Raw genomic sequence first — 12179 nt, 5'->3', positions numbered from 1 at the left:
GCAGTAGGAAAAGCAGATTAAATAATGTTGCCAATAACTCGAGCGCTAGATAGCCATCGGATACTAGCTTTCAAAAGGTGCAATGCCCTCTGAGGTTGGTATTCATACTTTATTTGCTGCAACGCTACAACATCGTATTTTCTTTTGCCAGCTACTACCTTTACCTGCAAATCAACAACACTTCGTCTACTTTTGTTAACCACTGTGGTCACTTGCGAGATTAAATTTAGACGTAACCCATTGGAATATTTTTCGTTGTGCCCACATAGTTATAATGTTTACCTCTAAGTGATGCATTAATATCAGTGACTGCAGAGTTTCTGTTGACACACCACGTCAACAGCGATGCAGCCTGCTGCATCACATTCCCTAATGACAATGTTCTCTTATCCCAGTCACACTGCTATTTTAGTTTGGGTTCAATCCTCCTGGTAAGCTGACTGACTTCGGTGGTTACAGTTCCCTTAATTACTTTTGCAGAATTCTTTATATTTTCTGTCACTCCACTCAAACTGATGCGAATCACACTTACACTGTCTTCACGCTAATGTACACTGTTTGATCAAAAGTATCCTGATACCCCCAAAACATACGTTTTTCATACTAGGTGAACTGCTCTGCCACCTACATCCAGGTACTCTAGATCAGCGACCTCAGTAGTCATTAGACACAGTAAGAGAGCAGAATGGGGTTCTCCACAGAGCTCAAGGATTTCGAGAGTTGTTGGGTGATTGTCACATGTCATACGTCTCTACGCGAGATTTCCACGTGCCTAAACATCCCTGGGTCCACTGTTTCCGATATGATAGTGAAGTGGAAACGTAAAGGGAGATGTAGAAGGTGGTGAACTTACACCACTTATGCCCAAACCGCCCGTTTCGAGCCAAAAATATCCTATTAGAACTGGAAGAGTTACCCCAAAATATAATACCATACAACATATGCGAATGAAAATTGTAGACTAATTTTCTTGTCGAACAATCACTGTCTTCAGATGCTGTTCTTATAGTGAAAACGGCAGAATTAAGTCTTTGAACAATATCCTGAACGTGGGCTTTCCACGACAGTGTGCTATCTATCTGAACACACAGAAATATCAACTGTTCAGTTTCAGTAATCATATGACCATTCAATGAAATTAAAACGTAAGGGTTCTGTTGAATCGTGTGTTACAAAGTGTAGAAACTGAATCTTAATGTGAGTTAGACTTAGTCTGTTTCTTAAAAGCCATGAACTTAGGTCATGAACTGCACTATTTGTAACCGAGCCAATGTTACACACAACATACTTTACTACCAAGTTAGTGTCTTCAAAAAATGGTTCAGATGGCTCTGAGCACTATGGGACTTAACTTCTAAGGTAAAGAGTCCTATAGAACTTAGAACTACTTAATCCTAACTAACCTAAGAACATCACACACATCCATGCCCTAGGCAGGATTCGAACATGCGACCGTAGCGGTCGCACAGTTCCAGACTAAAGCCCCTAGAACCGCTCGGCCACACCGGCCGGCCTAGTGTCTTCAGCAAACAGAAATGTTTTAGAGTTACCCATAATCCTAGAGGGCAAATCATTCATATAAATAGCCGGCCGGAGTGGCCGAGTGGTTCTAGGCGCTTCAGTCTGGAACCGCGCGACCGCTACGGTTGCAGTTTCGAATCCTGCCTCGGGCATAGATGTGTGTGATGTCCTTAGGTTAGTTAGCTTTAAGTAGTTCTAAGTTCTAGGGAACTGATGACCTCAGCAGTTAAGTCCCATAGTGCTCAGAGCCATGTACTGTACCCCACTCAGACCCTGCGAGTAATGACCTTTTGCTGTTTATTGCTAAAGTAAGAGGTGAACCAATTGTGAGCTACTCCCCGTATTCTGTAATGGTCCAACTTATGGAGCAACATTTTGTCATCAACACCATCAAACGCCTTAGTTAAATCAAAAAATATGCCTAGCGTTCTTTTGTTTAACGCATCCTGTGCCTCGCATAGAAAATAGAATATAGCATTGTTAAACCACTTCTAAAGCCAAACTGTACATTTGATAGTAAATCGTGTGACATAAAATGGTCAATTATCCTTACATACACAGCCTTTTCAATAACTTTAGTAAACACTGAAGACATTTTTATATACTACATTTAAATGGTGATTAAGTGGGTGGGATGTACTAAATAGAGTAAAAGACTCCGCCATTGACTGTAGGTAATGTGATTTTATGTCCTACATTTTCTGAAGAAAACGATTTTAAAACCGTTGAAACCATTGTCAAGCTTTAATAAACGTTTTTTGCAACCGTTTGGCAGTTTTCTAACTCACTGAAGCTCTTGCACGCACAACGGCTGAAGCGCAGCCATGTTAAAAATCTTGAGCAGTAATTCAGAAGTAGTCCGTAAAGTGTAGGCTTGTACGAGTCAGGTGATCGACATATTTCAAGACAGTGACCTCATGAGTGGCCTGTATCCTCAATGCTCCAAGACAGGCTTCTCAAGTAATAGAACCCAGTACGTTGTCCTCGATGGTGAGTGTTCATCGGAGGTGAGGATATCATATGGAGTGCCCCAGGGAAGTGTGGTACGTCCGCTGTTGTTTTCTATCTACATAAATGATCTCTTGGGTAGGGTTGATAGCAATGTGCGGCTGTTTGCTGATGATGCTGTGGTGTACGGGGAGGTGTCGTCGTTGAGTGACTGTAGGAGGATACAAGATGACTTGGACAGGATTTGTGATTGGTGTAAAGAATGGCAGCTAACTCTGAATATAGATTAATGTAAATTAATGCAGATGAATAGGAAAAACAATCCTGCAATGTTTGAATACTCCATTAGTAGTGTAGCGCTTGACACAGTTACCTCGATTAAATATTTGGGCGTAACACTGCAGAGTGATATGAAGTGGGACAAGCATGTAATCCCAGTTGTGGGGAAGGCAGATAGTCGTCTTCGGTTAACTGGTAGAATTTTGGGAAGATGTGGTTCATCTGTAAAGGAGACCGCTTATAAAACACTAATACGACCTATTCTAGAGTACTGCTCGAACGTTTCGGATCTCTTTCAGGTCGGATTGAGGGAGGTCATAGAAGTAATTCAGAGGCGGGCTGCTAGATTTGTTACTGGTAGATTTGATCATTACGCGAGTGTTACGGAAATGCTACAGGAACTCGGGTGGGAGTCTCTAGAGGAAAGAAGGCGTTCTTTTCGTGAATCGCTACTGAGGACATTTAGAGAACCAGCATTTGAGGCTGACTGCAGTACAATTTTACTGCTGCCAACTTACATTTCGCGGAAAGACCACAAAGATAAGATAAGAGAGATTAGGGCTGGTACAGAGACATATAGGCAGTTATTTTTCCCTCGTTCTGTTTGGGAGTGGAACAGGGAGAGAAGGTGCATACCCTACGCCACGCACCGTATGGTTGATTGCGGAATATGTATGTAGATGCAGAAAGAAAGTAAGTCGGCCGACAGCAGCTGTACGCGGCGCGCACCGTATTGCACACGTACCGCGAAAGCGAAACACCTGGGGCCTCTGTTCAGAGAATAACCCACTCTGTAACCTACGACGTACAGCCATCCACAATAAATAACCGTCTGAGATAGCCTGCCCATCTTTCATGTGCAGAAACGTGAAATGTCTCCGTTCCCAGAACCTTACCAACAGTTAACCATGGTTTCTACCTGCGACCAACTTGATACTTCAACAGGGTGGCTTGACGTCCCAAACTCCAGTGGCTCCAGGAGCTGCCCTTTCAGGCCAAAACACTTGTGGCGCTGTCACATTACGGTGTCAACTGAAATCATGTAGGTGGAAACAATGTCACAGTACGGACTGCGGCGGTATGGCTGAGCAAAAGGTTTTGTTACTTTTCATTGAAGTGGTATACAGGTCTAAGCTTGGTTTGATGCAGCTCTCCAGGCTAGGGTATCCTGTGGAAGCCTCTTCGCCTCTGAGGAAGCACTGCAGCGCACATCCATTTGAGCCTGCTTGCCTTATTAATTCTTCCCCTCCTTCCCTCCACCCTCCTCCCTTCTCCACCACACGCTTCCCTCCATTGCCAAGCTAACAATTCTCTGATGCATCAGCAGGTGTTCTATCTACTGATCCCTCCTTTTAGTCACATTGTAACATACATGGGGAGAGGGGGTAGGGGGGGAGGGGGCTGTAAAGTAATGCCTTCAAATTTTTTGTTTTGTTCTCAATATCCATCGAAGTATTACGTGCCATGCCTTTTACTCGGTCAACTTGCTCACTTCGCTGATCAAAGTAGCAACCCTCTGTTGCTGGAGAACTCCTAATTAATTCGAAGGTTTCGTCCACACTTGGATCTCCCTCTCCTTCAGCATGACAATGTGAGACCACACACGGGTGCTCCTTCATCTGTTTACAGAACTTAAAGTACTCCTTCGAGGACTTCACTTTAATAGTTTTCAACCAATGCAAGCAGAGATATGGTTGTGGCTCCGTCAACAGAGTCAAACATTTTGCAGTGATGGTCTTCCTTTGAGAGAAATGTGTTCGTCGCGAGGGTGACTAAGTTCAGAATTAAATGTGTAGTCGAAAAGATTAAAGATGTTGTTGTTGTTGTTGTGGTCTTCAGTCCTGAGACTGGTTTGATGCAGCTTTCGATGCTTATCCTGTGCAAGCTTCTTCATCTCCCAGTACCAACTGCAGCCTACATCCTTCTGAATCTGCTTAGTGTATTCATCTCTTGGTCTCCCTCTACGATTTATACCCTCCACGCTGCCCTCCAGTACTAAAGTGGCGATCCCTTGATGCCTCAAAACATGTCCTACCAACCGATCCCTCCTTCTAGTCGAGTTGTGCCACAAACTGCTCTTCTCCCCAATTCTATTCAATACCTTCTCATTAGTTATGTGATCTAACCATCTAACCTTCAGCATTCTTCTGTAGCACCACATTCCGAAAGCTTCTATTCTCTTCTTGTCCAATACTTTCAGAAACGACTTCCTGACACTTAAATCCATACTCGATGTTAACAAATTTCTCTTCTTAAGAAACACTTTCCTTGCCATTCCCAGTCTACATTTTATATCCTCTCTACTTCGAGCATCATCAGTTATTTTGCTTCCCAAATAGCAAAACTCCTTAACTACTTTAAGTGTCTCATTTCCTAATCTAATTCCTTCAGCATCACACGACTTAATTCGACTACATTCCATTATCCTCGTTTTGCTTTTGTTGATGTTCATTTTATATCCTCCTTTCAAGACACTATCCATTCCGTTCAACTGCTCTTGCAAGTCCGTTGCTGTCTCAGACAGAATTATAATGTCATGGGCGAACCTCAAAGTTTTTATTTCTTCTCCATGGATTTTAATACCTACTCCGAATTTTTCTTTTGTTTCCTTTACTGCTTTTTCAATATACAAATTTAATAACGTCCGGGATAGGCTACAACCCTGTCTCACTCCCTTTCCAACCGCTGCTTCACTTTCGTGCCCCTCGACTCATAACTGCCACCTGGTTTCTGTACAGATTGTAAATAGCCTTTCGCTTCCCGTATTTTACACATGTCACCTTCAGAATTTGAAAGAGAGTATTCTAGTCAACATTGTCAAAAGCTTTCTCTAAGTCTACAAATGCGAGGAACGTTGGTTTGCCTTTCCTTAATCTTTCTTCTAAGGTAAGTCGTAGGGTCAGTATTACCTCATGTGTTCCAACATTTCTACGGACTCCAAACTGATCTTCCCCGAGGTCGTCATCTACCAGTTTTTCCATTCGTCTGTAGAGAATTTGCGTTGGTATTTTGCAGCTGTGATTTATTAAACTGATAGTTCGGTAATTTTCACAACACCTGCTTTCTTTGGGATTGGAATTATTATATTCTTCTTGAAGTCTGAGGGAATTTCGCCTGTCTCGTACATCTTGGTCACCATATGGTAGAGTTTTGTCAGGACTGGCTCTCCCAAGGCTGTCAGTAGTTCTAATGGAATGTAGACTGTTAATAAAGTTTATTTTATTTTTTAAACTTTTATGGGTTTTCACTTACAAAATTCAGAGGCAATACTGTTCAGCATACCCTAGCCCTGTGAGATTCATACACTACTCATTAACTATGCAATCTATCCATCTCTAGCATTACCTTTGGCACAATATTTCAAAATCTTCTTTTCGCTTCTTGTCCGAATCGTTAATTACCCACGTTTCACTCCCTTCCATGGCTGCACTCTAGGCTTACAAATTCAGAAAATACTTCCTAACATTTGTATTAGATGTTAACGAACTTACGTTTTGCAGATATGCTTCTCTTACTATTGCCACTCTGCATCTTATCCTCTCTATTCCGACCACCACAATTTATTTTCCTGCACAAATAGCAAAACGGGCCTACGCTTCTCATGTCACATAGATCGATAACAACAAAAAGCTCCACAATCGGATGTCCAGCTGTAGGTACTAAGCATATGCAGTGTAATCAGTGTGGTCAGTCACAACTCATAAGTATCTGGCAAATATTTCCTGAATGTGCTTCAAGCTTCAAAGTGAAATCTGACCATCATCCCTTTGTTACAGATGAACTTCCCTGTCAGAGAACCAATCACTGATGCAGAGGGGGCACTTCCCAAAGACTGTTGCTGTGATTTCTCTCTCAAGACGGCCGCTGTCATCGATACTCTCTTGTGTCTGGTGAGTACTTCAGAAAACAAATTGTGGGTGTTTAAAGTTCGACAGCTCTCTTGCATTGAGAACCTCACCCACACGCTGTACTTCAGTAGAGATCTCATCTCCAATGTCACCTGATAATGTTTTTATGCTATTTCGCCATTTCCTATTTTTCGTCATCACTTGAGTTCCCGCGTAACTACTACGCTGAACATACTCTATAATGTACTTTCTCTGTTCTACACTACTGGCCATTAAAATGGCTACACCACAAAGATGACGTTTACAGACGCGAAATTTAACCGACAGGAAGAAGATGCTGTGATATGAAAATGATTAGCTTTTCAGAGCATTCACACAAGGTTGGCGCCGGTGGCGACACCTACAAATTGCTGACATGAGGAAAGTTTCCAACCGATTTCTCATACACAAAAGGCAGTTGACCGGCGTTGCCTGGGGAAACGTTGTTGTGATGCCTCGTGGAAGGAGGAGAAATGCGTAGCATCACACAAAAATGGTTCAAATGACTCTGAGCACTATGGGATGCAACTTCCGAGGAAATCTGTCCCCTAGAACTTAGAACTAATTAAACCTAACTAACCTAAGGACATCACACACATCCATGCCAGAGTCAGGATTCGAACCTGCGACCGTATCAGTCGCGCGGTTTCTGACTGTAGCGCCTAGAACTGCTCGGCCACCCCGGCCGGCGTACCATCACGTTTCCGACTTTGATAAAGATCGGACTGTAGTCAGTCGAAATTGCGTTTTATCGTATCGCGACATTCCTTCTCCAGTTGGTCGAGATCCAATGACTGTTAGCAGAATATGGAATCGGTGAGTTCAGGAGGGTAATGCGGAACGCCGTGCTGGATCCCAACGGCCTCGTATCACTAACAGTCAAGATGACAGGCATCTTATCCGCATGGCTGTAACAAATTGTGCAGCCACGTCTCGATCCCAGGGCCAACAGATGGGGACAGCAACCATCTGCACTAACAGTTCAACGACGTTTGCAGCAGCATGGACTACCAGCTCGAAGACTATGGCTGCGATTACCCTTGATGCTGCATCACAGACAGGAGCGCCTCAGATGGTGTACTCAACGACGAACCTGGGTGCACGAATGGCAAAACGTCATTTTTTTATGGATCCAGGTTCTGTTTACCTCATCATGATGGTTGCATCCGTGTTTGGCGACATCGTGGTGAACGCACATTCGGAGCGTGTATTCGTCATCGCCATACTGGCGTATCACGCGGCGTGATGCTATGGGATGCCATTGGTTACGTGTCTCGGTCACCTCTTGTTCGCTTTGACGGCACTTTGAACAGTGGACGCTATATTTCAGATGTGTTACGACCCGTGGCTCTACCCTTCATTTGACACCTGTGAAACCCGACATTTCAGCAGGATAATGCACTACCGCATGTTGTTGTCCTGTAGGGGTCTTTCTGGATACAGAAAATGTTGAACTGCTGCCCTGACCAGCACATTCTCCAGATATCTCACCAATTGAAAACGTCTGGTCAATGGTGGAAGAGCAACTGGCTCGTCACAATATGTCAGTCACTACTCTTGATGAACTGTGGTATCGTGTTGAAGGTGCATGGGCAGCTGTACCTGTACACGCCATCCAAGCTCTGTTTGACTCAATGCTCAGGCATACTAAGGCCGTTATTACGGCCAGAGGTGGTTGTTCAGCGTACTGATTTCTCAGGATCTATGCACCCAAATTGCGTGAAAATGTAATCACATGTCAGTTCCAGCATAATACATTTGTCCAATGAATACCCGTTTATCATCTGCATTTCTTCTTGATGTAGCAATTTTGTCAGTAGTGTACCCTCCTTAGGATGTCAACTGTTAGGACGCAACACTGCCACTGTACAGGTTATGACGGTAGGACCAAGTAAGAAGAATTTTTTTTCTTACTGTGGCTCAAAATGTTTCAAATGGCTCTAAGCACTATGGGACTTAATATCTGAGGTAATAAGTCCCCTATACTTAGAACTACTTAAACTTAACTAACCTAAGGACGTCACACACACACTCATGCCAGAGGCAAGATTGGAACCTGCGACCGTAGAAGCAGCGGGGTTCCGAACAGAAAGGCCTAGAACCGCTCGGTCACAGCGGCCGGCTCTTACTGTGGTCTACAGTCCGATGACTGGTTTGACGCAGCTCTCCCAGCTGTGGAAGCCCCATGGCTGCTGCAAAACCACTGCCGCCCACGTCCAGTTCAACCTGCTTACTGTACTGGTACCTTACTTCCGACCTCCCGCCTTTCCTATTGACACGCTTCGTGCCATTACCAAACTGACAATTCATTTCTGCCTTGGGATGTATTCTATCTATTGACCCCTCCTTTTAGTCAAATTGTAACATATACAATGGCGTGCTGAAAAGTAATTCCTTCGTCTTTCAGTTTTGTTCTTAATGTCGGTTGAAGTACATGCCATGTACACACATCAAAAAAAAGTTTTTGCATCATCTCGGTTCCGAGAACTCCGAAACCTGTACAGAGTATTCGAATAAGAGCAACATAAACATATTTTCCGCTCTTTTTGTTGCTCATCAAAACCGCACATTACATGTTGTACCACCGTACAGCGAAACTTTTAAGAGGTGGTAGTCCAGATTGCTGTACACTTCGGCACCTCTAATACCCAAGTGTACGTACTCTTGCATTGATGCATGCATTTATTAGTCGTGGCATACTATTCACAAGTTCATAAAGGCACTGTTGCTCCAGATCGTCCCACTCCTCAAGCCGGCCGCGGTGACCGAGAGGTGCTAGGCGCATCAGACCGGAACCGCGTGACAGCTACGGTCGCAGGTTCGAATCCTGCCTCGGGGAATGGATGTGTGTGATGTCCTTAGGTTAGTTAGATTTAAGTAGTTCTAAGTTCTATGGGACTGATGACCTCCGATGTTAAATCCCATAGTGCTCAGAGGCATTTGAACCATTCTGAACCACTCCTCAACGGCGATTCGGTGTAGATCCCTGTGAGTGGTTGGTGGGTCACGTCGTCCATAAACAGCCCTTTTCAATCTATCCCAGGCATGTTCGATAGGGTTCATGTCTGGAGAACATGTTGGCCGCTCTGGTCGAGCGTGGGCGTTATCCTGACGGAAGTCATTCACAAGATCTGCACGAAGGGGCGCGAATTGTCGTCCATAAACACGAATGCCTCGCCAGTATACTGCCAATATGGTTGCGCAACGGTAGGAGGATGGTGTTTTCCATGACCACCAGCGACGTACGCCGGACCCACATAATGTCACCCCAAAACATTAGGGAACCTCCACCCTGCTGCACTCGCTGGACAGTATGTCTAAAGCGTTCAGCCTGACCGGGTTGCCTCCAAACACGTCTCCGACGTCTGGTTGAAGGCATATGTGACACTCATCGGTGAAGTTGACGTGATACCAATCCTGAAGGCTCCATTCGGCATGTTTTTGGGCCCATGTGTAGCACACTGCATGGTGCCGTGATTGCAAAGATGGACATCGCCATGGACGTCGGGAGTGAAGTTGCGTATAATGGAGCCTATTGCGCACAGTTTAAGTCGTCACACGAAGTCCTGTGGCAGTACGAAAAGCATTATTCAACATTTCACCAAGTGCGACATAGTCGCGCATACGAACAGTGATCCAATACTGTCAAATGTTTTTATTCCAATCTTTGATCACAATATGAATTCTTTGGATGATGACCGGTTTCAGTCCGTAATGACCATCCTCAGATCTACAGTATAGAAATATATACACTTAGTGAGCGGTGTGGCTTTCAACATAATATAGCAATACGTATCACAATATACTACCATACAACAGGGAAGTGTACAGATAAAATACGGAAAAACGTACTTTTCTTACACAATGTCCTAAAGTGATAAGGCCATAATGGCATAGTCAAAACATAGACGTATAATCAGCACAGCATCTTCATATAGATCTAAAACAAGGTGTAGAATAGGCCACATTGTCCACACAGTGATTATTGCAACTGGCTACTGACGTACAGTAGCTACGTATCACGATGTATGGTTCAAATGGATCTGAGCACTATGGGACTTAACTGCTGAGGTAATCAGTCCCCTAGAACGTAGAACTACTTAAACCTAACTAACCTAAGGACTTCACACACACCCATGCCCGAGGCAGGCAGGATTTGAACTTGCGACCGTAGCGGAAGCGCTGTTCCGACAGTAGCGTCTACAACCGCTCGGCCACTCCGGCTGGCCACGATGTATGTAAGCCCTCTAGTGGTTAAGTTCTTACGATCGGTGCGCCCTACCTAACATCCACGCGGCCGACCCAACACAGGACGCTGATCATTGGTCTTTTTTCAGCTGTCATACAGACGTTTTATCTTTCATAGGCAATTTGTAGGTTGCTACAGGCAATGTAGTACGTGTATTAGTTGTTGACCGTAAATTCACCATAACATGGGTCGGCCCTATTCTCTTCATATAATTCATTTCAATAATTTTATGTAGGTGACTGTATTCGTTTCTTAATGTATCACAATTGGTTTCTACGATAGTTATCAATTTTAAAGGTCTGCTACATGAATTTTACCTAATGTGTTTTTATCAGATTATGTTTCTTAGCCGACCGGAGTGGCCGAGCGGTTCTAGGCGCTTCAGTCTGGAACAGCGCGACCGCTACGGTCGCAGTTTCGAATCCTGCCTCGGGCATGGATGTGTGTGATGTCCGAAGGTTAGTTAGGTTTAAGTAGTTCTAAGTTCTAGGGGACTCTTTACCTTAGAAGTTAAGTCCCATAGTGCTCAGAGCCATTTGAACCAAGTATGTTTATTACGCAAATGATAACTACATACATTACAAACAAAGATCAGTTTAAAAGGAGCCTGAAAGACTTACTAGTGGCCAACTCCTTCTACTCCATTGACAAATTTTTTAATAGAAACAAATGATGTATATATTCATTGTATTGTATTGTTATATCAGCTTTCTTTCAAAAAAAAAAAAGAGAGAGAGAGAGAGAAAGGAAAAAAAAAGTTGACATGTTCCACATCCACGAGGATCTCCTCAACACGGATCTATGGAACGAAAATCTAATCTAATTTAAGCTCACAGTAGCGACATCTAGGGAGGATGTTGACAAACAGATTTCTGGTAACTACCGTTACTTCAATAGCGAGTTGCAATAATCACTGTGTAAACGATGTGGCTTGTTCTACACCTTGTTTTAGATCTATATGACGATGCTGTGCTGATTATATGTCTATGTTTTGACTATGCCATTATGGCCTTATCACTTTAGGACATGGTGTAAAAAAGGTACGTTTCACCGTATTTTATCTGTACATTTCCCTTGTTGTATGATAGTATATTGTGATACGTGTTGCTGTATTATGTTGAAAGACACACTGCTCACTAGGTGTATATATTTGTATATTGTAGATCTGAGGATGGTCATTACGGACTGAAACCGGTCATCGCCTAAGGAATTGATATTGTCATCAAAGACTGGAATAAAAAAACATATGTCAGTATTCAACATGGTGGCATTGCTGTCGGTGTTCCTCCGAGCCA

At 43.6% G+C, this 12179-nt stretch overlaps 1 protein-coding gene across 2 annotated transcripts in view; it reads left to right on the top strand.

Annotated features, from left to right (window-relative positions):
• LOC126291807 (uncharacterized) overlaps positions 1-12179 on the top strand; it is a 108752-nt gene that overhangs the window by 33258 nt on the left and 63315 nt on the right. For both annotated transcript variants that reach the window (XM_049985504.1, XM_049985503.1), the window contains exon 3: positions 6525-6638. In XM_049985504.1, coding sequence (XP_049841461.1) covers positions 6525-6638 — 114 coding nt within the window. The remainder of the gene's footprint in view (positions 1-6524; positions 6639-12179) is intronic.

Source organism: Schistocerca gregaria, chromosome 9, assembly GCF_023897955.1.
Source record: "Schistocerca gregaria isolate iqSchGreg1 chromosome 9, iqSchGreg1.2, whole genome shotgun sequence".
Lineage (NCBI taxonomy): Eukaryota > Metazoa > Arthropoda > Insecta > Orthoptera > Acrididae > Schistocerca > Schistocerca gregaria.
The sequence above is the reverse complement of the archived record's forward strand: the minus strand, read 5'-3'. Positions and strand labels throughout refer to the sequence as shown.